Source organism: Elaeis guineensis, chromosome 3, assembly GCF_000442705.2.
Source record: "Elaeis guineensis isolate ETL-2024a chromosome 3, EG11, whole genome shotgun sequence".
Classification (NCBI taxonomy): Eukaryota; Viridiplantae; Streptophyta; class Magnoliopsida; order Arecales; family Arecaceae; genus Elaeis; species Elaeis guineensis.
This window is the reverse complement of record NC_025995.2, coordinates 118,964,720-118,990,519: the sequence shown is the minus strand read 5'-3', so window position 1 is coordinate 118,990,519 and position 25,800 is coordinate 118,964,720. Positions and strand designations below refer to the sequence as shown.

The window sequence follows — 25,800 nt, the reverse complement described above, 5'->3', positions numbered from 1 at the left end:
ACTGTTCTAAGTTCTAACTAAGGTAAGAGTATTTTACCAATTAACTTAGGCAAGAGAAAAAAGTGAAGATACAAATAAACATACCCACAATGCACGGTCATTGACTCTTTTATATCAAAGGACTCATTCCGCTGCTGCAGAGTCGGATGTCCACCAAATGTGGAGCCTCCTTTCGATTCTTTTTGACTGAGTTTTCCTCAATGATATAATTTAGATCCTTAAGGACAGGTGATACTGATGATGAAGTTGGCATGGAATTCATTGCTTGTTCCACAGGAACATAACAAACAGGACAAGCTAAAGAAAGGTGATGAACAAAACGATCAGAATCTTAATATATTTTTACAACAATTTTTTTTTTTTTGAGTGAAACTTTACCACAACTTGGACAAGAAAAAATGCAGTATAATCATAGACAAGTTCAACTCACATCGTGGGCCAGTACGCTTCTTATCATGTGGTGGAGGAGGATATGAGAAATTTCCACAGGGATGTGGTGAGGGAATTGCCTTTGTCTGCCAGTATATCCCAGAATGCCGAATCCCAGGTTCATTACTTGCTGGGTGTTGATGAGCTGTGGATTCCATATCCATCCTAACTTGACCTGTCACAGCAAGCAAGAAAGCCCCCATGATAAAGAAGTGAGAATCTACTAGAAATGGGTTTAAGATATATGATAGTGGTCTCTTGTTTGGGAACAGAACAATCTTTCCATATATATAACAAGTCTTTTTTTTGGAGGGGGTTTTCGAAATAAAGATTTCGGGAGCCACAATGACTGGCCCAAAACAGATGCTTGACAGTGATCAATACATATAGTTTCTCTAACTATATGAACAAATGAAACATAAACATCTGGTTGCATGATTATATTCTACAAAGGAAAATGTGAATTTGCTGCAACCTTTCTTACTTCCCATTGATCGCAAAAAAAATACAAATAAAATACCCCCATTCACAACATTGCCATCATCACTGAAAAGCAAACAAAACATGATCAACTGGCCAAACCAAGGCATCAAGATAATCGGTATGTTCCAAGATTACATCTTTGAAAGTTAAAGACAGACATAAAACTCAGGAATTGACAGTGATGCAATTAAACTAATAGAATCAATGTAATACCCGTTCAAATCATGATCAACTGTTGAACTGAGGCATCAAGATTCAAGATAATGGATATCTTCCAAGATTACATCTTGAGTCAAAGAAGCGCATGAAACTATATAGTCAACAATAACTCAATCAAACTAACAGAACCAAAGTACTGCTACCTCTCAAATTATGATCGACTGATCAAAACAAGGCATCAAGTTAACAAGTTAACGGGAACGTACAAGATTACAAATTTGAGTTGAAGAAACATAAGAAAGATCAAGAATCAACAATAACCCAATTCAAGTAATATAATCAAAGAACTCCTGCTCTCAAATCACGACCAACCGGCCAAACCGAGCGATAAACATGATGGAAAAAAAAGCTCCAAGATTGCAACTTTGAGTTAAAGAAACGCACGAAAGATCAAGAATCAACAATAATGTAGTTAAACCAATATATTCAAAGTAGTATTAACTCAAAGCATGATCAACTGGCCAAACCGAGGCGTCTAGATAATGGATACGAATCCAAGATTACACCTTTGAGTTAAAAAGAAACAAAACGCATAAAAGAATCAAGAACGACCCAAGAAAGAACGACAAGAAGCAATGAAGAGAGAAGGAGGGACGGAAAAGGAGAGATGAAAAGGGCCAAAGTTTGAACCTTCGCTGAGGCGAAAGACAAAAGAGAAGAAGGCGGCGGCCAAGACGAAGAGCAGGAAGAAAAGCCCGACTTCTCTCCCTAAAAGGGTCCTCCAGATCCGCCGGAAGAAATTGGCCTCCTTCTCTCGCGACCCCGAGATTGACGCCCTCGGACGGCGTCGGACCGCCTTGATTGGCAATGCAGCGCCGCCGCCGTAGATCTCCGAGCGAAGCGCCGGTAGCCCCAACGTCATCGCCCCGCCACCGCTGCTGACCGCGATGACATCTCTCCCTTCTCTCTCTCCCCAGGCCACACGCGCGTATAAAAGGCGGATGAATTCCAAGGAAAGTGATATTTTATATGGAGGGGATTCTTTGCAGGTTGTCGAAGAGCCGAGGGAGGAAGCAGGAAGTCGAGTCCGGCCAGGACTCTGAAAATATGGAAACCGGCAACCTATGTGTAGGATTCATAAGCATCAAATCATTGCAATGACGGCAGCCCGTTTGACGGATTTCAGGAAACGGTTAGCCAAGACTAACCAGAGCGGGACGGACTATACTCCAACTGCGAGTAATTTTAAAATTATTGCACTCTTCTTTAATTTAGCAGGGAGAATTTTGCTTTCTGAATTTTTTTTTTTTGTCTGATCCATCTTCCTTAATTTGGTAGGAAGAGATCTCACTTCCTAAACTATTTATTTTTCTATACATGGTGATCTCTAACATATTTAAGATATATATAGCTTTTTTAAATATTTTTTCTAAATAACTTTTATTTTTTTTTTTAAATATGGATATTTCGTATGATTTTTTTTTTTTTTTTTTTGAATTTTAAAGAGGGTTTAAATTTTCTGTCTCCTTTCTATTGAATAGGTATATATAGATTTATCAGGAGGGGCTACTCTTCGTTTCTCAACGATCTAAGCGGCATGATGATATCATTGGAAATTTTTTTTCTTTTGATTGTAACTGAATTTGATTGGTCCAACTTGACAATATACCAATAGCCCAAAGGACATGGGAGAGTGGTTTTTATTAGGAAAAAAATAATTAGATTTTTAATCTCATGAAAAAAAATAGATTTTTTGGGAATTAATGATCCGATGTAAGGATCATGTTGTATAGTTTTCCACCCTCAATCTTCTATGTTAGCAGTTCTTTTTTATATTTGCCATCATCAACCTTCTGATAAGTATTTTTTTTGGTATATAAAGGATGGATTAACAAATTAAGACAAGTTTCTATCAAAAGAAAAAAAAACAAATTAAGACAAGAATGTATACATCCATAAAAAATCAAAAAATAAAATATCCAAAAATTGACATGAAGAATGTGTGGAAGAATCTCATATTATAGAGTATGATTAACCACTATAACGTATCATCTAATCTACAATACTATTACCTTCCTGGTAGATATGTAAAATTTCGATAGAAAACAAAATATGCATCATTCGCCGGTAATCATATAAAAAAAGATGGGTATTGGCATCAATAAATGGTGGAGCCAATAACCATCGAATAATTATAAAAAAAAAATCTTCCTCAAATGAATGTAAGAAACATTCAACTTTTGCATGGCATAAATCAATCTTTCCCGTAGAACTCATATTTCTATCAATGTAATGATAGTCTCAAAGATCTTAATGCCTCCAGCAGCTAATAAGTATATTTACTATTATATTTGTTTTGAGATTTTTTGATAATTTTTAAGTAAATCTGGTTGAGCCAAAATTTTAGAATGCACGTTGGTCAAGGATAGGTCTGCATCTAGGATAATATATGGTTTTTAGGTAAGTACTTTAAGAGTGTTTTATCATGTATCCTTACAAAAAATAGTTTGCATATTTATCTTCCAAAAATATACCCTCAACTTATGATGCTTTACGCCTCTTTTATTAGACTTTTGGCTAACAGCATTAAAAAAATAACCATTTTTTAGTTTCATTTCACACTAATGAATAGATGGATTTCATTCGGATTCCTTCCATATTATTCATGCACCAATTAAAGGAATTTAATGGACTTCTTTACCAAAAAAAAGGAATTTAATGGACTTTAATCAAACAAGTGAATTCTATAAACTTTATTATGAGAACAAATAATACTAGCAAATGTCCAACAGCACATGCTTCTAGTTTTGTGGCCTCGTGGGTCGGCACAGGCCTTTTCCTGTTCAGACCAGGTTCAGCATGCGTAGCAATTGTTCCATAGAAGGCCGAGTTTTCAGTGAACATGGTTCATTTGTGGTCATATTTTTTGTTATTTACTTTTTTTTTTTTTTTGAGTCTGAATTAAACTTACTTTTACGCGAGACACGCGGGGACCACAAGCATTGGGCACATACAACCACTTTGTCAAGCTCTTAACGATGTCGACAAGATCTCGAGACCTTCGTTGTTGACTCGTACAATTTTTTTTCTTTTTTTTTTCCCCTTGATAAATACAATGCAATCCGAGAAACTTTAACCCTTCAGGGCCTATTTTTTATGGATAAAAAAATTATTTTAAATTTATATTTTTTTGTTAAATATTTTTAGATAAATATTTCTTAGATAATATTTAGATAGAAAATTAATTTATTCATATTTTTTTATGTATAAAAAAATAGCTTCGAAATCTATTATCATTTTTCTGGATAAATTACTAAAATTTATTTATATTTTTTATAATATTTTTTTTATATTTGTAAAAAATTGATGTAGATAATTTTTTTCTCATTTCATAGATGAATACTATCCATAAAAAAGTAACTTATCTATTTTAAAAAATATAAGAATATAGATAAATCGATCAATTGAAAAGTTGATCAATTTTTTGAATAATATTTATCTATAAAAGAATGAGATCTTAAGAAAATTATTTCTGGATTTTCTAAGACCATCGTCTGGGTTTCAGATTATGTAAGTCAAATCTTGGATAGTCTAAACTATCTCCAAATCTGCAATCACGTCATATTTAATTCATGCACATAAAATTTTATATTATATTTTTCGCATGAAAGAATGATCGTTCTTCTTTTGTAGGGATGTGTTGGTGCGCAACCTACGTAGGTTTCAAAGTAATCCAAAGTCCAAAACTCTCTCAGCCACGTGCATACTTTAAAGCGGTTATTGCATGATTCAACAGTTGACTCGTATGAAGGTAGGTGAATCTTTCTTCTGCACGAAAGATACAATCCTTGCACTTTAGCTAATGGGTTAGCCCCTATTTATGTATAACTTAAAATTCACTTAGCCTAAGTTTTATGGTGGTGAGATCTTGGTTTTTGATGTTTTTTGTTTCCACCCAAATATTACATCCAAAACTCTCTCAGCCACTTGTGCATATTTTAAAGCAATTATTGCATGATTCAACAGTCGGTTCGTATGCAGGTAGGTGAATCCTTCTTCCACATGAAAGATGCAATCCTTGCACTTCAGCTAATGGGTTAGCTCCTATTTATGTCTAACTTAAAATTCACTTAGCCTAAGTTTTATGGTGGTGGGATCTTGGTTTTTGATGTTTTTTTGTTTCCACCCAAATATTACTGGCCTTTATCCCCAAGAAATAAAGCAGCCAAGCATCCTTTTGACGTTCAAATCTTGAATAGCTTATTCAAAATCATAGAAAAATGTTAGCCTTGGGATTAACTACTAATTATCCGAGAGCTCAATAAAATGATCAGACTCAAAGTACGTTATCAGGAAGAGAGGCATCCTAGACTTCCTTTTGGCTGCCTTTAAGATCGTTACCTACTACCAGAGGAAGATTAATAAAGGGGTTTCTATCCGAACTAGATTTTGTGAATGCATTTGACAAGCTAAAAGGTGACTTCATTCTTACGTCCCTTTACAAGAGAGGATTTGGACAAATTAAAATGGATCAACGACAGTGCTGCTTAATGGATAGTCAGTGAATTGGATTCGGTGCAAAAAAAAAACATCAAAATCCTATCGTCTGGTAAATCCAACTCCTCTCTGACCTCATTCGGTCAAGTAGAATGTTAAATGCAAAAATAGAAGAGGACAAGGAAGTTTGGACATGGTAGATTTCAAAAGAGCCCTGCTCTTGAGGTGTGCTTGGAGACCACTAATTAAATGGGAGAAACCTCGAAAAATAAATAAATAAGAATGGCCTACCATGATAGAAGTATCTTCCATAGCAATAGGAAAAGGAAAACGTATGGAGCATCAACAATATGGAAAAAAAACACTGGCAAAAATATGGAGGCACTCTCATTCTGGGAATCTCTGCCTTGCTGTTTCCAGACAAGCTTCTGACTTGTCACAATTCCTTTTTAAATATACCAAGAAACACAAGGAGAGGTTAATTATCCTTATACCAGTCTTTTCGTCTATCAACCCCCTAATGTAGAGGTTGTTTTGTACCACCACATATAATCCGGATAGCGCTTAACCCCACCCGGATAGCGTCCGAAAATTATACCAGCATCATCCGGCCACTTGTCGCCTCTGCCAACTTCAGTAGAGAAGACGACAAACGTTATGCTCAAAGTTTGAAGGCATTAATGGACGAGAAAGCATCCAACGGGAAAGAAAAAAAAAAAAAAAGGGAAGCATAGGTTTGCACGCCCATTGGCTGCTTTATTGTCTAAAATTACGGCAGCCAAGTACGGTTCATACTAGAAAGTGGACTGGGACAATTGCCTGCCCCCGGTCCGAAGGCGTCCGAACGCCAAATGGATAGAGAGGTATCCTTGCTGCTTTCTTGACCCAAAAACAACTCACGCTTCCATGCATTTGCTTGGAGGTCAAATAGAAGGGAAGCATTGCATGGCACGTGATCTCAGGGATAAGAAACAGAAGGGACTGCAGGCGAATCCACCCATGGCCTCGTGAGAAAATCTTTGGGAAGCAATACATCGCTTTCCCTGTTCAGAGGTCAATGAGGGAAGGACATTCTAAAACTCTGAGCACCGGCCATATGGACTGGGAGCAATCAAAATACTATATTTGTTTTAAATTGACTAGATTAGCATCTGCGTCAGGATTTATTTTCCCTCCTAGGTTTGAACCTGGTCATTGTGAAAGAATATCATGTGCAAAAAAAAAAAAAAAAAAACCTTGTTGCATATTCTATTTACGAATGGTTAAGAGAAAAGCTCAATTTGGTTGATGGAGATTTTGAGAAGACATTGCGATGACTATATGGAAAAATATGCGTCTATGCATTTCAAAGTGGATCAAATGGCACTTATTGTGAATAAAGATTCACATTCTCACTACCTATATATACCATCTTCTTTAGGTAACAAGAAGGAAAAAAAAAAAAAAAGTGGGGAAAGGGTGAGGGGTTAGGAAGAGATGGGATAGACATTCATATAATATACAAACTAGTATATAACCTGCGGTGCATGGAATGCAATTTTTTTTTTTTTTCTTTTCCACCTCATAAATAAAATATAACAAAGGAAGATATAAGAATCTAATTATTTTTTTAATTTTTGATATTAGTATTATAATATGCTATGACTATATAAAATTCTAATTCTAATGGTGTACATACATACATAGATTTGATAAAATAATATATTATCATAAAATAAGAAAATCATGATCCAATCTATATGTAATAATTAATAAGCAATATAAAATATTGCATTTAGTGCATATTTCAATATAACATAGTATGCTCATTAATTTCAAAAAACAAAGTATGTTCACTGATCACCGTACTTATACTTTAGATAAGATCATAATCATTAAAATAAAATAAAAATTATAAAAAATATAGTATAATCTAACGACATGCGGGCAAGGTTTAATATTAATAAAAAATATTTTTTATTAATATCACCGGATATTAAACAAATATAATTACTAATAATATTATTTTTTTCTATATTTTGATTTAGCAATACTAATGAAAAATTCTTTATTTAACACATTTTATTTTTCGACAAAGAACAATATGAAATAAGAGTCATGCCTAATATTGAAATTAAAGAGTTCTATTAATAATATTATCCATATATAATTTGGTATTACTCATAGAAATTTGTTATTTAATATTATTTATATTCTGATAAAGAATTGTATTAAATAAGAGTTCTATTTATAATTCAGATTAAAGAGTTCTATTAACAACCTTATTAATATAAACAAATGGATAGCTTTGAGAATCATTGCTTTAGTATGTATACTAGATATGCCCATTATAAAACGCATTCATTACATGCCTTGTAATATTAAATTGTATTTTTGTTATAAAATTTATAGTGCCTTGCCTAAAAAATATTGATGCACTAAGATAGTTTTTATTCACGTCAACAAAGAAAGGCACCACACACACCAACAACAAATGTATTCTAATCATAAAACAAGATATGAGGAATCCAATATCATTTTAAATATTTTTTTCAGTAAATTTATTCTTTAGAAACAGAGAGTAGAATCAAATCTCATGACCTACAGAAAAGTCCCGTCCCTGCCATGCGGTTATAGATTTTGGATAAGGTTATCTGGACCATTCCATTTTTATCGCCATTCAAAACTCAATAAATCCAAAAATATATATTTTGAATTATGTGGACTAGGAGCATCCAAATGAATAAAAACGGGACACGTGTACTTAACGGGAGTCCTGTGGGGTGGGGGGTGGGGGGTTTGAACTGGGCAAGTGGAATAGTTAAAATAAAACAATGTAGAACGCTTGCTTAGTGGACTATCAATAACGACCGGCCACGTTAATTCAACAGGGGATCTACGATTACGAAGAGAGACTTTCGAGTGAAAAAAATTAGAACAGAATAACGGAAAATATACGAGATTCGTTGTCTCTCCTTCGGAACTCTATTCCGCTGAGGCGGGGGAAAAACGGAAAGTTATTATTCTCCCACAAAGTCACTTGGTTTCGGCTGCCCTAGGAGCAGAGGTCGCAGATCCCCACTTCTTCCAGGAATCCAAAGACAAGAGAAGAGGAAACAGCCTAGAAAAAGCCTTTAGGGTTCCATGTCTCGCTGTTCTGATCCCCGTGCGTCTCGATAGAAGGGCGGGGGTTCGGCGTCTCTCTCCGCCGCGAATCGGATGGACGCAGCGGTGGACGAGGTGGTGGCGGGGGCGCCGATCGGGCGGCGGCAGGGGGCGTTCTTCTGTATTTAATTTGGGCGGTGGTGTTATCCGCTCTCGTTCTTGTAGAAGCCATGGGCTGCGTCTGTGGCAAGCCCTCCGCGATTGAGGACAGCAGGGAGAGCCCGAGGGGGAGGCCGTTGGCTCCGTATCCTGTCTCGGGGCCGGTGCTGGCGGTGGCGCCGGCGAAGCTCTCGTCGTCGGTGGAGCGAACGGCGGTCACGGTATCTTCTTTGAGGCGGGAGGAGGTGGTGACCGTTAGGGGAGATGGAGGCGCGGTGTTGGTCGCGGAGAAGAAGCACATGAGTGGTCCGATTAGGGTTAATGCACAGGATGGTGAGAGGAGGAGGGAGAGGCAGGTTTACTCCGGTCATCCCATGAGGGTGCCTGGCGGTGTTCCGAAAGCTATGGAAGGTGAGCAGGTTGCGGCTGGATGGCCGCCCTGGCTTGCAGCGGTGGCCGGAGAGGCCATTCGGGGTTGGGTGCCACGCCGTGCGGATTCCTTTGAAAAACTTGACAAAGTGAGTTCTTTTCTTTTCGCTTTGCTTTTCTTTGGAGGCGCTCCTTTGCTTCCCTTAACAAGGAAAAACATTACGGCAATCTTTTTCCTCTAATTAATTTTCTTGCAAAAGAAATTGTGACTCTAGAGTCTGTCACTTGATAATGTGTAGCCAAATTCAAACTTTCTTGGGTTAACATCCCACACTGCCGTTGTATTCCAAGAACTTACTAGTGGGTTGTCATAAGCCATTCGATTTGAACAGATAATTCTGTTGAATTAGCGATGAGCAATTGGGGATCCTTGATAGGTCGAACAAGCGTTGTTTGATGTAGTTCTTCTTTGTTTGTTGTATGGTGGATTTCTCCTATTTTTGTTTTGGAAAGAGCAGTTTCCAGGGTGTGTAGTTAGAAAGTTTGTTATGGCATTTGTTGGGTTCTTCTTCAAGACGGGGGAGGGACTGTTTTTAAGGAGAATGTGGCCAGTTGTGATGTTGAAAGAAATGGATGATCACATTTTTAAGGTTCTCTCATAAATTTCTGAAATACGCTCACTGCAAGCCTACTTTATTTGGATTTCATATCAGCTGAATCATTTTTCCTGTTAAAACTGATGAAGGGACTGTGGTGGAGGGACTTTTCTTGCGGAATGGTCATGCAAACTAGTATCTTTGAGTATCATGCTGAAATAAATAAATATAGTCGGTTACTTCTGGAGGGAACTGCAGTGGGAATTGGAAAGACGGGAGATCATAGACTGCAGAATTGAATTTTGGATGAGATCTTGCTAATTGCAAACAGTGGCGTCTGACCTTCAGTGAGTTTTCAGTGACCTGGGCCCATTCTTCCCAATCAATACAGTGGGGAAGCTAAAGGATTTTATTTTATTTTATCTTTTGGGGCAAGGAGTGGTGATGAATACCATCAATTTTTTTTTATATGCTTAGGAAAAAAGTAAGCAGGGAAATTTTCTTCTAAGAGTTTACTATGGAGGGTAAACATTTGTCTATTTGCAGAGGATGGTGGTATTCTTAAAGTTCTCTCTTATGAATATGAGTCCTCACATCTTGGTTAGATCCATTTGAGACAAAAGAATTATAGATGCAGTTTTTCAAGCAAGTGACTTGAGTTATGAAATTAGGGAAGGGCAGTGCTATTGGTGGTTGATGTCTGACAAGGATCTTTGCCTATTTTTGTTAGGAAAATCAAGATGGTAGTGGTGGCATTATTACTAATGGTTCTTTTTTTGTCAAACAGGGAAATCTCTACCATATGGAGGAGGTTAACTTTGTACAATTGAATGGAGATCCTGGCAGCTGTCTCTTTAAGGTGGAATTAAGAACGCAGTAGAGCTTGTGCATAGGATGTAATTTTGTTAATAGAAATAGACAATCTTCATCTTCAATGCAGGATCCAACATTCATTGGCATAGTTCTTCTTTTTTCTTTTTAAGGTGGGGCAATGTATTTCACACTAATTGCTAGGTTATGAAGCCTTTCCATGCAAATCACCTTGTTGATATTGCTGTGCCTGCTATAACTTTCATACGAATTTCTGAGGTCAGGGTTCTTTCCCTCTTTTTGGGGAAGAGAACTTTACTACTGCTTTTCTTAGACCTTAGATCTGTTTGTTCTTTTCTTATTTTTCATTAAGAAGGTGATTTTTTGCTGAGTTGTTAGATTTCTATACTAATTCATGATGTCTTTTGGCTGAATTACCATATCCCTTTTCTTCTTCTTTTACTCTTTAGGTATGGCCTAATGAGGATGACTTGTGGCATTAGGGTAGGGTTGGAAGTGGGCAGGGGCTATTTCATAGCCCATCAAGCCGAGCAAACTTCACGTTGGGCTAAGGCTACGCCTGGCTAAGTTTGGAGTAGGTTTGGGCTAAATTAGAGCTCATATGCTTTTTAAGCTAGGCTCAGGTAGTTGTGTGGTCTAGCATGGGCCTAGCTCAGGCTTGAGCTTGAATTTAGGTTTGTAGCTGATTCCATATATGTCTCGAGATCTGGCCCAGAAAATTTACATGTGATGTGGTCTGACCAACTAGACCCACTGATGTAGGGCCTAGTGAAGATTGGATTTGCCTAATCGCCTGTGAATTTAGGTTTATTGGGCACTTTGAGGTCCTGAGTACTCCCAATCCCTTAAACATCTTCGATTAACTAGGGGTCTGGCATCTTCTAATCTTTGAATATCTGCCTTCACGGTTTCATGCCTCTACCGGTCCATCGTCTTCGATAGCTGGTTGTCAGTTCGCCTTCGCCATGTTTACCCTTTTCCCCTTCTCCAAACACACATTGGATCTTTCCCTTGTGCGGCTTGTTGTTCTCCGGCATCGGCAGTTACCTTACACCATTTTCGATCTCCAACCGGTGAGGTCCACCTCGTAAACCCTCATCTTGTTTGGGTAGAGCAGCCCCTAGTGCTGCTCCGTCCCCAATTTGGGTTTCTGGTTCCATTGTAGAATGTGAAGATGAACACCAGCATCACCACCTCTGATCGTGCTGGCGTCTCCACCATTGCCTACTCCGAGAGTTGCTTGGCCAGATTTTAGTTGTATGTCACTGTGTTGTATATATTCACCCCAATCTAGTCTGGATTGCCGACATTGGGTCACCTGGTCTCAACGATGGCTAGCCAGACTCCTCCAAACTCTAACTTCGCCAAAGCTGCCATTTCAGAATCCAGTATCTAGTTGAGTAGATTGGTGTAGGTGAAATTGATTCTAGGATTGAAGTAATTGGTGGCTGAATTGCCTTGAAAGACGGCATCATCGAGAGAGATGGAGGAGGGACTAGAGGCCTAGATGAAGTAGGGGTTGATGTTGACGAAGTATGAGTGGGTGCGGTGCCCTAGTAGGTTTGCTACAGTGAAAATCGAAAGACTAAACTTCAATTGAGTTTGGTCCAGCCACGTTTTTGGTCCAAATAAATTATTTGGGCCAGTCCAAGGGTCTAGGTTGGGCCTAGGTTTGGGCTTATGTCAGGCTGGAGCTTGGATTTTTCAATAATTTTCAGGCCTAAGTTTGGCCTGAAGCCCCAAAAAGATTTCGGGCTGGGCTCGGTTAAGGGGTGTAGCCTAGCCCAGCTCAGCCCATTTCCAACCCTATTGGGGGGAAGTGGAGCATTTGGACACTCAGGTTTGGGCTTGTTGTTTTTGTAATTATGGAGATATAGTGTTTGGTCGAAGTCGCTTGTTGGAGTATAGCAAGTTTTGTTTAAAATCATAATTGCTTCTAAATATCATGAGGGCAATTACTAGGATGCTAATACAAGATTCAGGGGTGCTAATTGTTCTTAGAAGCTACGTCACTTCTATTTTGCAAGAGGTATGGAATGGAAGTCTCAAGTTGCTTGTGCTAAGTTAGGGGTCTATCCAGGTTTTAGAGAAGGCTTTTTGGGAAGTCAAGATGTCTGAAGGATGACTAATTAGTGGGTTGATGCAGACACTAGCATGCAGCTAGTGATTTTTCACACATGTGCATTTATGCAGAGTTTTTTTTTATAAAAATTTGTACGGGTGTTTGATGGAGATCAGATGAGGTGGTATGACCGCAAAATCCCAAGTGATGCAGGAAATTGTAATGTTGTTATTGAGAATATGAAAAAAGTCTTTAACTTTGGAATAAGAGACAATCAAGACCTTAGGGATAGATTCAATTAGAGAAGCTTGATATGAAGTGAGACTGGAATCGGAAACTTGTTAATTTTGGCTTTGAATGCCTTGATATCAAACAAAGTGGTGGAAAGGAAATGCTGTAGTAGGGAAGGGGATGTCTTAAGGTGATTAGGTAAATGTTGATGTGTTTTTTTGAAGTGCAGTGGGTTGTGGAGCTATGGGAAACGTAAGATAGTTAAGATGCTGATCTACAGGTTTTAGGCTTTAAAATTGCAATGTTTGTGTTAAGGAAAAAAAAAAAAAGCATATGACTAGTGGTTGATGGATGAATAGACTTGGAGATTGGGTTGATGGATGACTAAGGGAATGGAATATTCAGATTTTTCAGTGGTATAATAGTTATTTATGATAAATATGAATGTATCAAGAAGTTTTTGCTTTGACTGATTGAGAGAGTTTCTAAAGAAGACCTGTTTATTTTTCCTTTTTTGGCCGTGATATGTTGACTTTCAAATAGTCTCCATGAGAGTCAATGTGGAAGAATTTGTTGTATAGGAGGTGGTGATTTACTTCTATATGATCTTTTTTTTCAAGATTTATGAGTGCCTACTTTTATTTGAAAGTTTATCTAACTTTTGTGGCTCTCGTATTTATTTACTTGGCCAATTGAAGGACGAAGGTCAGAAACTTGAAACACCATTATTTTTCTTCATTTATTAAGTGGAATTAACCCTTCATGATGGTGCATTATTTGAGTTCCTTTTACCTAGCATTGGTCACAAAATGGTTGCTTTAGATTATGTTAGAAGGATTAGAGCATAGACCTTTTAAATTTGAATGCAGGTGGTTGGCATTGTGGGATCTAGAGGGAAAATAATAGGGATAATGTCTTACTACTACAAATATAGTGAGAACAAATAGTTGGATTTATGAATTGACAAGAGGGAGGATAATTTAAATGCAGGGGTTTAAGCAACTGCAGGAAGTTGTGTGGTTGCACGTGACTTTCAGCATGAGTGCCTTAATATTGATCTATTTAGATGAAAACAAAGTGGAGTTTTGTGTTGAGTTGTTGGGGTTTGAAGGTTGTGAAACTAGCATATCAGGCCTTCTTGAATGGGGTAAATCCGAGGCTCCTAACACCTAACGCTGGAAAGGCATGATAGAAGGAAGTTAGTTGGAAGATGTGGATTTTTTTCACTGTTGGGGTAGGATATTCTTTCTATTTCTTTCTGTTTTCCATGTCAACAAGCTGAGTACATGTAAGGCCTTGGAGACGTAACTTGGAAACATTTAAAATTGTTATTGGGAGGCGTCAATGGTAGATCGAGCCGCCATGCCAACAAAATGGATCTGTTGTTAGGGTTAGAATAAAGGGAATATTGTGTGAGGCTTTGTCTGAACTGAAGTCAATGCTTTTGTTTATTTGGTTATGAAGGACAGAGTATCAGGATGTTGAAAAAGTGATGGTAGACATATATTTAATGGGAACAAATGATTGGGATCACACGGCTTCTGAGATACAATTCAGGAAATTAGAAGGATATTTTAGTTAGTCCAAGAGTTTTAATATAGAACTCGTGTTTTTTAACATAGATATAAGGGATTTCTAGATGGATTGGTGGTGTAGGAAGAGAACTTTGCCCTGTGTCCATTATGCATATAGAGAAGCTGACCAACTTCATTTTCTGCTTGCTCATGTCATTTTAAACTTTTTGGTGATATTAGAATGTAAAAGTGCTTGGATGGTAGTTTTCTGCTAAGTTTATTATACCTTGCTCACTTGTAGGCAGACTATATTTTGTTGGAAGAAGGTCTAATATATACCAAGCATTACATGTTAGAGTCAGCCTTTAGGTAGGTTATTTGTTGATTAGAATTGATGGAAACTCTTTTATCTTTTGGGGGACAAGCGGTGGTTCGAGTTTGTCCTTGTACGTTTCTTCTTGATGCCTTCAAGAAGAAGCCACAAATTTTCCTCCTTGTTGACTTAGCCATGTCAACCATAGCTTTCAGCCGAAACAGTGGATTCTGATGCTGCTTTGTGGAAATCATGGAGCATCATCTGAAAGTTTAGAAGGAATTGGATTTTCAAGCTTGTAAATTTAAAGGTTCACAATGACAACAAATGTTTGGTTTTAGGATGCTACCTTCTTCATTAACTAAAATAAGATTTTTCTATATGTATCTCCTATCATAGTTAGTTTTAAGGGCTAATGATATTTAAACATTGGGATCTAACTTTTTATTCTCTCTTTTTTTTTTTTGAAGTGGTTGATGGTATGCTGACATATGTAAGAAAACTTCATTCATAATCTCTATGAGGATCCTCTATCAAATTTAGTTGTCTCTTGAAATGTTTATGCAATTAAAATGGATATTCTATGTAGCACATATTGATAACTGTAATCTAAACTAAGTTGTTTGTAAAGTTACTCAAATGCTTGACATCTTTTTTTAATATATTTTTTATAGAAAATGACTAGTGTACTCCATTTTCATTGGATATAAACAAGGTTTGTTGTCTCGGTACCAGACCCCCTACCAGTCCTATCCTATTATAGTTTGGTATGTGGTTCGGTGTGGTAAGTTACAGACAGCATACCGAGTGTTGGTATGGTACAAGACAGCATACTGGTACGAGATTGGTATGGTATGGTACACTCCATACCAAGCGTTATGGGGTGGTACGGCAAACATGGATATAACTAGCTTATAGTCATGCCTTGTGCATGCAAAGTTTTGCTTATTGTGAATATTTTTCTAATATTCTTTTCTGATTACTGTTTTAAACTGTAAGTCAGTGGATGATGCTCTTCTTCCAATAAAAAAGAAGTATATTGTGACCATTCCCACTCATTTTAGCTGCCTTATAAACTTTACTGTTATGATTTACAGAACATGTCTTGTAATGACATCTTATTATGCAGATTGGCCAAGGAACTTATAGTAATGTTTATAGAGCCCGCGATCTTGAAAATGACAAAATTGTGGCTTTGAAAAAAGTGCGATTTGACAGCCTGGAGCCTGAAAGTGTAAAGTTTATGGCTAGAGAAATCCTCATTTTGCGCAGGCTTGACCATCCAAATATAATAAAGTTGGAGGGCTTAGTAACATCACGGATGTCTTGCAGTTTGTATCTTGTTTTTGAGTACATGGAACATGATCTTGCTGGGCTTGCTTCTTTCCCTGGACTCAAGTTTACTGAACCCCAGGTATCTTGGATGGCTAAAATAATCTTTCCTTTTTTTCTTCAAAAACTGCGGCTAATTTTTTATTTTTCTCTCCTCTCTTTTCCACCTTTCAATGGGCAAAAGGTATTTGATGCCCGGATATTGATTATGGTATACAGTTACTTTCCTTCCTGATTGGAGTAAGATTATGGAAGCAGCATTTATAGTGCTTATGGTTACAAGAGGTTCTAGCCTTTTAGTAAGGCATTATATGCATTTTCTGATATTTTGAAACATAATTATGTACATGATACCATGTTAGTTTCATTTTACAGGTAAAATGTTACATGCAACAGCTGCTACGTGGGCTTGATCATTGTCATAGTCGTGGGGTTCTGCATCGAGATATTAAGGGTTCCAATCTCTTAATTGACAACAGTGGCATCTTAAAACTTGCAGATTTTGGCTTGGCAAGCTTCTTTGATCCTGATTATCGACACCCATTGACAAGTCGTGTAGTTACTCTGTGGTATAGACCCCCAGAGCTCTTACTCGGAGCCAGTAACTATGGGGTTGCTGTGGATTTGTGGAGCACTGGCTGCATTCTTGCTGAATTATACGCTGGCAAGCCTATAATGCCAGGAAGAACAGAGGCACTTCCTTTTTCTTAATTATTGTAGGGAAAAGCTTTTTTTTGCCTAACGTACATTAAAAGTCTGATGGTCATGAGAAATGCATACCTCAAATGTCTAGCTTATATATTCATCTTGTCTTTTCTAGTTAGAAGTCAGTAAGGACATATCTATTTATCCATCCCTGATAAGTATTTTCATCCTGTATTTTCTAGCTCATACATCTATTTTCATTTTTTATCATCATCATTATGATAGTTTGTGGTTAACTAATTTTACCTTTTTTTCAGAATTATGATACTTTAAATTTACATTTTTTTTTTTTAAATATGTATCTATAGGTTGAGCAGTTACACAAAATATTCAAGCTTTGTGGTTCACCTTCTGATGAATATTGGAGGAAATCTAAGTTGCCTCATGCGACCATTTTCAAACCACAACAACCTTACAGGAGATGTGTCGATGAAATATTTAAAGACTTCCCTCCATCAGCTTTAGCATTAATAGATGACCTCCTTTCAATAGATCCAGCAGATCGTGGAACTGCTGCTTCTGCCCTTAAGAGTGAGGTATGTAGTTTAATGATCTGTTTCGTTTTGGGGATCATCAAATTTTGGTTTTTTTCATCTATCAAACATGTTTTTAGATGCAGTTTGTGAGTCTGTCTTGTTGATCTTTTTTGATATTGATCCAAAGATTTACCAGTAATATTATTACTATATTTTCTTTCTCAATATATTTGTTTAGGTAGTAAAACACCAGGCTAAGTTCAAAGTTTTATATGGAGAAGCTAGTGGTTGAATATAAAGATCAGAACAATGCCTGTCCTGTAAATTGACGAGACAACTCATCTTCCATAAGAATCTTTACTATTGCTGTACATTACCATGTCATGGTTTTACTATTCCTGAGCTTATTCTCCATAGTCTAATCCCCGAAATTGAAACCTACTAGTTGTCCCAGTAGTCAATACTATGCCATATGTAGATAAATATACTTTATGTAATATGAGCTTGCTCATTACAAATCAGTAAATGAACTCAAACAGTTCTTTTATTGCATAATTCCATAAACTCTCAGATGAGGACTTGTTCTTATGTAATTGAAGGTGGGTTTCCAAGGAAGGTGTAAAGGAATTATTTAGCTACTACTAACAAGGAATGATCATTTGTCCAAGGGAATGGCTTTTTCCAACTCATCTTTTTGTCTGACATGTTTGTAACATAATGATATCTATTTTAGTCAGCCACTCATGATTATAGACTAGAGAAGCCGAACATTTTGGTGACCTTTTTCTGGAAAAAGGGCAAGTCCTTTTACTGGAAAAAATCAAGGCTAGGACGAGATAATTATTCAAACACATCACGTTTCGCAACTTGCGGATTAGCTCTCTCTTTTCATTCTGAAAGACTTACCAGCCTGCGGTGCTGCTGCTGCCAAATGGTGCCACAAAAATAGATGCCATTTCCAAAGAATACCATGCCAAATAATATGGCGTGCAAAATGCTTTTTGTACCTTTTCACTCATTGAATCATTGTCTTTATTGCTAACCTAGATCATAATCATGTAGTTAAGGAGCTGCAAATTTTTTTGAATTCCTCTGGTGTTGAGGTGTTCCTCCTTATATGTTATTTGTGCAAACACTTCTTTATTTCAAGTGTAATGTGTTGTGTTTATTTTTTTTCTCCTACCTCACCATTATTAATAGGTAAGAGTGATATTCAAAATAAAATACTACTTACCAAATCATTTAATATTTTAATTGTTCTTAAATTGTTGCATTATGGGCACTTTGTTTTGTGGCTTTTCTTTTTCAAGCAAGATAGACTAGTTATGCTTTTCATTTTGTAGTTCTTTACAATGAAGCCACTTGCTTGTGATCCTTCAAGCTTGCCTAAGTATCCTCCAAGCAAAGAATTTGATGCAAAACGACGGGACGAAGAAGCTCGAAGGTTTTGTGCCCTATACCTGTTCATTTTCTATTTGCACAATATGTTTGAGCTTAGAATACATGCTGTTTCCCTAGAAAAAGCTTTTATATTTTTTTTTCCTATAAATTTTTATTTTGTCGGTATCTCTAGTTCTTTACTGCTGCAGTCTTTTTATCTTAGTTTCTTGCTTGGAATTACTAAACAAAATTATTTTGCGACCTAGGTGCTCATTATTGACTTTCTAAAGACTCATATGGATGATTTTATAAGAGGTATTCGTATATCTGCATATGCTCAGTATTTATTTTGGTGTGCACAGTTGTGCCAATTTAAGAAAAGAATAGCTAGTCTATCTGTAAGGTTGATGGAGAGTAAGCTGGGGACAATTGCATGCAGTGGTGAAAGAATGGATTTTGGAGGTGGATTGGGTGGGTGAAAATTCCTACAATGATGATTTTTTTTTTTTTTGACCCTTCTTTTGACCGGTGGATCCACCTTTCAGTATTTTTGATCTCGTAACGGCCTTTGGCATGGCCCTGTAATTCTCCCTCCTTTTACACCTGTTATTTAGTAGGTTGTGCATTAAGAGTAACCATAGATTTTAAGGGCACTAGAGGAGTGTGGTAACTTCTCATCCTTCTTTGCATTTAACGTATCCACGGCTTGTGGGGATGATCAGGAGAATTTAGTCAGCTTTGGCTTTGTTTTCTCACCTTGTTTGTGTGTGTACGTCTGTGTGTGTGCTTGCATGCTTATCTGTGTCCTGTGCATGCGCATGCATGCATGTGTGTGTGCGCGCGCATGAGTGGGGACATGGGGCCAAAAGGCCAATTACGTAGATATTCTTTTCTTAACAAAGGCTTTGAACAGTAAAGGCTTTGTCATGGTGCACATCTTGCAGAACTGATGCCTGAGAGGCTTCTCACAATTTACTTGGGTTTATTTCTTTAGGGATTGTTTGGTTGCTGGTGATTTAACATGCTTTTGTTCCGGCTACCATAACTCCAGTATTTGGTTTCATGTGGTTAGATATCTAATGTGTAATTGCATCCACATATTTTGCCTCAATTGTAAGTTGTAACAATTCAACCAACAACAACAAGACTATAGGGCTACATTAGTTGGGCAGGTGAGAGTTATTATGACAACAAAAATTAGTTTGATTTAGTGTTGTAATATTATACAACAGTGTATAAACATAGTTACGTTATATTATATTATATCTGTAAATATTATTATTAACAACCTATTTACTTCTTACAAAAATATTATGTAACATGTAATATGAAAAAAAATACTAAATGTATCATTTTGTTGTCTTATAATATTTTTAATCTAGTAATATATGAGATATGTAAATATTTTAATATTTTATATAATGATATGGTCATAAGTATTTATTATTGCTATAATTACTATGTCATGATAATATTATTACCGACTATGGTGTTTTTATTGCAAAAGGCTGGACAAGGTTCTCCTCAGAGACCATGTGGAGAGAGATATGCCTTATGATATTGAGATTGCCTTATTTTCCTTATCTTTTTTTCTGTATCTCCTTGTTTCCTCAATCTGGTTAGCCTTGGCTAACCTTTTGTAGTTGCATTCTCTTTTAATAAATCTGAATTGACCTGTAGCCTAATTCTTTTCGTAAAAAGAAATCATGATATATCACTCACACTACAATAATATAATATAATATAATATGTCATGTTATGTTGACATTATAAGGTGGTAATGACATAATATCATAATGATCAAAGTGCACTTATAATTTACAATTATATGAATCAATAATATAACGCATTGTGTTACTATATTGTAATAATATTTATAGTTGACATCAACTTATATACTATTCCCTCTAAAAAGACATGTATTAATGCATTCATTGTAATTTTATTATAATAAACACATGTTGCTAGAATAATATATTATTAAATGTGAACTGTAGTTATAAATTTTTGTTTAAGTAGAAAAATGGATGAAGTTTTGGGTAGAATGATGGTGCTTGGAGAATGATGGAGTTAGCAAGGTATGGTGGGTGTGGGGCACCATCTTCAGATCCTAGTCACAGAATTCTCAGAATTTTTGAAAAATTTATGAATTATTAATACTTGGCAAGTTTACTGAATTATTCACAAGTTATTTATCCCTCGTGAATCTTTGATGATATACTGAAAAGTTTGTATAAATTCACGTGTTTTTTTTTTTTTTTTTTTTTTTTTTGTGGGGGTGGGGGAGGGGGGTGAATTCAAGAATAATTCACTGTTCACTGTCTTGAATCCCATGTGGTTTGTGTTACCAAGCAGCAAAGTGCTGAAGCAAGGTAGGCAATGGCACCAAGAAACGGGAAGCGGGTCCTCATTGATTTTGGAATTTGATTAGTTATTGAATATTTTTTTTTCCAAAAAGAAAACCAACAGTTAAACACAAACTCCTCCCATTTTCTCTTACCTTATATTCTTCTTCTCCTCAAACTTCACTTTCTTCTTCTCTCCTTGTCCTCCCAAGTTCCACCTGCCACTCTCCTGTGCACTTCTTTCCTATTATTCTTTGCCATCATCATTCTTCTCCTACATCTTTTATTATTCTTGTTCTTCCACTGGCCATTGCGACAACTCTTTATACTCATGAACACCCATTCCAATCTAGAAAGACAAGGACCCATGAGAACAACCCCACTTTTGACCTATCTTCATCTTCTCCACTCAAGGGTTTTTTAATATTTTTGGCATATTCTGAATTTTATTTGAATTTGTCTGTAATTAGCTATTTTTTTCCAACCTTTCTGAATAATTTCAAACACTGGAGTTGTGATTATGCTTCAGATTTAGTAGGTTTCCTTAGGGGAGATTGTTTTTTAGTAGTCCTGCTGAAGTTGGAGGAAAGATGTTTAATTGACCGAGTCTAATTCTAATTTTACAGCATGTTAATTTTGGGGTGTCTATCATTTGGTGGACTGTGGAATCATTGGATCTTTTCAATCCTCTATAAGATTCAAGCCTGGTTAACCCCTTCAGAGGAGATCCTTCCCATAGAGTTCCTTGGCTAAAGAGGATATTGATTTGATATGACTTGAAGGATGAGAACTTTAAAACCATTTTCACTTTGAGTCCACTTTTTTCTTTTCTTTTCTTTTCTTTTTTTTTTTTGGGAATGTATTGACAAATATAAACATATGTGTATATGCATGCATACATACGGAACGCTCACGTATTTTGCTGGAACATTTCTTATTTATGAAATTAAGATATACATATTCTATCATTGCCTGCAAGTGGTTTTAACTTTAGATTAAGTTTTTAGATTATTCCATATTGATTTTTCAGGTCTTATGGATATTTATGATGAATTTAAGGACATGTAACTTGGTATTGGTTTGGATTCAACAGTATTTAGTTTTTCATACCAAGAATAACTCATATTTGTTATTTGCAATCACCTGCCAAATATTTGAGGCGAGGAATCATTTTTATGCCTTTCAGCATTGCATTATCATTACCCTTATGTAGTCTTTTAATGATTCTTAATGATTCGACCTAGAGACAGAGTTTAATAGATAATATTTTTGCATTATCCTTTCCCCCAAGCAGTTGTTTGGGTGTCGAATAGAAGTTTAGAGCTAGCTCTGTAGAATGTGTACTTTTAAAGTGTTTTCCTTTAGGTCTTAGCTGAAATCTTGTTCTACTAAAGTTGAAATTGATGGTCCCAATTTCTATTTTTACAGGCAAGGGGCTGCAGGAGGCAAGGTGCATAGACTTGACCTTGAAAAAGAGGACTAAGAGAGTCTAGAGCAATTCCTGCACCTGATGCCAATGCTGAGTTAGCCTCATCATTGCAGGTAGTGCTCTCTCTCTCTCTCTCTCTCACTCACACACACACACACACACACACACACACACACACACAACACTCGCACTAGCACATGTTCATTCTTTATCATTCAGTTTCTTTAGTTTAATATGTACTACACATTTTCTTTGCAGATCCCTTGGCCTGCCAACTTCATTTTTTTTTGCCTCCTGAGCTGTTTCCTTCATTTTAATACTTGATTGAGTCCATGATTATGGAAACTTTGACCTTAAAACTGTCTGGTTAAATTGTTGTAATCAAGAGAGAGAAGTTGATATGAGTGAATAAAATTGCTAAATCCTCATGATCTGTGCAGGAGATATCCTAGTACAACTCCTCCCCCCCCCCCCCCCCCAACATTTTCCTGCAGCTCCTATGGACATTGCAAAAGACTTATATATCTTCACCTAAACATAAACATGTGAACAATATAGGTACAATAAATAACCTGGCCATACATTCCTATACCAATTTGTGCAATGCTTGGAGCCAGCAAACAATATCTTCTGAGCACTAGGAGTAGATCCACATGGGTTGCTTTTTTTTTGGTCCTTTATAAAGCCTGGAATCATGTTTTCTTTGCTTACTGAGACAATATTTTAGAACGTATAGTGAGAGAATAATACTAAGATATATTCAACTAGATTTCTGGATCAATCTGGTGACTGACCTGTTGCCTATCCACAAATTGTACAAAGTGCCTGCCTGCCATTCTTCAATTTTTTACCTGTTATTGTTTTTGCTGGTTTTTATTGATCAGTTATCTATACTTAAGATTTGGAATTGTCCAGCATCATTTTGCAGATTCCTGCTACAATATTCTGTTTTTCATTTAACTCCAATTTCTTCTCCTTCTTTAGATGTTGCATAATCATTACTTGCGGATATTTGTTTTGTGGATCATTAAAATAAGGTAATTCTAATATACATTAGACTAGTATTTTTCCTAATATATATCTGAATTTCCAAGATTAGATGGTTAATACTGCCTGGCTGTTTAGATCTTTTTTGCGGCATATGTTACTCTGGAATTCTTTGGTTGGTGTAATATATTTTATGCTGATAACTGTCATTTTTATTTTGAAACTAATTACAGCTGATCATAATCCGTGGGATTTTTTTCAACAACTTGTAGAGTACTTAATTTTTTTTAATATGAATGTTCACTTTTTTTTTTTAATATGAATGTTCACTTTGATCCCAGAAAAAGCAAAGCCAATCCAATATCAAAAGCAGAAGTGAGAAGTTCAATCCACGTCAGGAGGAGGTTGTTTCTGGATTTCCAATAGAGCCGCCTCGGCCAACTCCAGTCCTAGAAGTAACCGAGGATTCTCAGTCTCATTTCTCTAACAGGTCATCCCATTCTGGGCCTCTGGTCCATCAAAGTCAACGGTCAAAAGCTCGGAAGAATGAGGATGATATACGTAAGGCTACTGCAACTGCTAATATATCAGATTCGTCTGGATTAGTGGCAGGAAGCAGGAACCTTTTGTCAGATGATGGTGGTGAAATAATTGGTGCACAATTAAAAGCACTTGCCCCAGCAGGCAGGCTGTCCGAATCTGGTAATGAGCCCTCAGATGCTATCACAAAGTACGATCAAATATATCATGGGAAAGAAGATGAAAGGAGCAGCAACATGGATCAATCTATCGTAAGTAGTTGTGACTGTCTGAACTGCCATTGCAATTTTTTCATCTATCTAAATTTGATTTGAATTCAATAGGATATAGAAGGATGAGTGAATCTTCCTTGTATAGGCGTCTTAGGCAGAAAAAAATCAGGCCATCTATGCGAAATACACTGTTGCCTTGTCAATCTTTGGTTTGGATGATGGGCCCACCACTTGCTCGAGATCCAGGCAAATTGGCTCCACCAATTTGTATATGTGAGCTGATGAGTGGTTTCTGTTCCAATGACACATGGGTCTTAGACGTTTATAGAGTAATAAGTTGAAGCATTCAGAGTTAGAAATGCATATGGTTGGGGGGGGGGGGGGGGTTGCGTGCATGTGTGTGTGTGTGTTAGAAACCATGCCTGGTTGTTTCATGTTCCTTTTCAACTGAAATATGTTCCAAGCCTGTGGCTATAAGATTTCCAAAAATGTTTATATTGACTAATAAGCTTAGCCTGAGTTACAAACCATGCCTTGGTTGTTTCATGTTCCTCTTTTTTTTGTAACCATTTCATTTTCCTCTTCAACTGAAATAATTTGTTTCTCATCCTGTGACCCACAAGATTTCCAAGAAGTGTCAGGCAGATGTATTGTGCTATAATATGTTAAGCATCATATATTGTTTTTTTTTCATATGGATGCTGATGCAAGGTTTTTCTTCAATGGGATGCATAATTTTTTTTGAGGTTGTGACATTGGTTAATTTTAGGTAAATTTGCTGGACTTTGACCTTACTGACTCATAGACTGAGATTTTTGAAAATGTGGATCTAATTTTATATTCTTCCGCTTTCCACATGCCTGATGATGTTGTGGGACCTTGATTTGTTGTCTTATATCTAGAACTAGGTAGCATCATTTCTTCTTATAAGTGCACTAATACTTGTAAAAGTCAGTGGTTCCCTGCTTTCCAAGTGCTTAGTTTATTAACTTAGCAGGTGCTAGCCTCCTGCATACCTTCTAATCGGATAAGCAATTGAGCTTGCTCTGTGTGTTGTGTTTTAAGTCCGCATGAAATGCAGCATTAAATTTTTCTGTTTGCAAGTTCTATTCATGACCTGTGAAGCCCTGACTAGAAGATTTGTTATATCATGTTTACAGCAGCAGAGTTGCGGAAGTAAGGGAAACAAGATCCACTATTCTGGGCCCCTACTGCGCCCATCAGGTAATGTTGATCAGATGCTCAAGGATCATGACCGCCAGATCCAAGAAGTCTTCCGACGGGCTCGGCTTGACAAGTCAAAACTTAGGAAAGTTCAGGGCGATGGTAACCAAATTGGTGCCAAGCCACGTGATTTTGGTGCCATTCCAGTCTATCCCTCCAGCCGTGGGTCATCAATCCCAGTTTTTACTTCGAATCGTGGACCTGTGCAATAGAAGCTGCAGAAACGACTGCTGTAAGTTAAGCAGTTGATGTGTAGTTGAGCAAGAGGAGCCGCTTTGGCTTCTTTATAAATCGGGGAATTGCGGGTCTTTTGGCTGTCGGATGAGATTGCTGTCAGGGCATGTATAGAGGTCCTTGTATTTTATGTCTAGCATGAATCGTAATGGAGAAATTATTTATTAATTTGAGGTGAATCTTAGCCGTCCAAGTCAAATTTAATTGGA

General features: G+C 36.8%; 2 protein-coding genes across 2 annotated transcripts; one reads left to right on the top strand and one right to left on the bottom strand.

Moving 5' to 3' along the window:
- Positions 1-109: 109 nt before the first annotated feature.
- LOC140856337 (uncharacterized) lies at positions 110-2,170 on the bottom strand. The gene is made up of 3 exons (XM_073253445.1): positions 1,762-2,170; positions 431-604; positions 110-297 (listed from the first exon to the last, which is right to left on the bottom strand). Exons 1-3 carry the CDS (start codon positions 1,991-1,993, stop codon positions 110-112), a joined length of 594 nt encoding a protein of 197 aa, XP_073109546.1. The 5' UTR covers positions 1,994-2,170.
- A 6,271-nt stretch (positions 2,171-8,441) lies between these two features.
- On the top strand, positions 8,442-25,800 carry LOC105040554 (probable serine/threonine-protein kinase At1g54610). The gene is given in 9 exon segments (XM_010917121.4): positions 8,442-9,329; positions 15,857-16,141; positions 16,435-16,752; positions 17,073-17,300; positions 18,584-18,684; positions 22,394-22,436; positions 22,439-22,507; positions 23,723-24,172; positions 25,294-25,800. Coding segments are annotated over 9 exon segments (2,217 nt in total). The 5' UTR covers positions 8,442-8,882; the 3' UTR covers positions 25,570-25,800.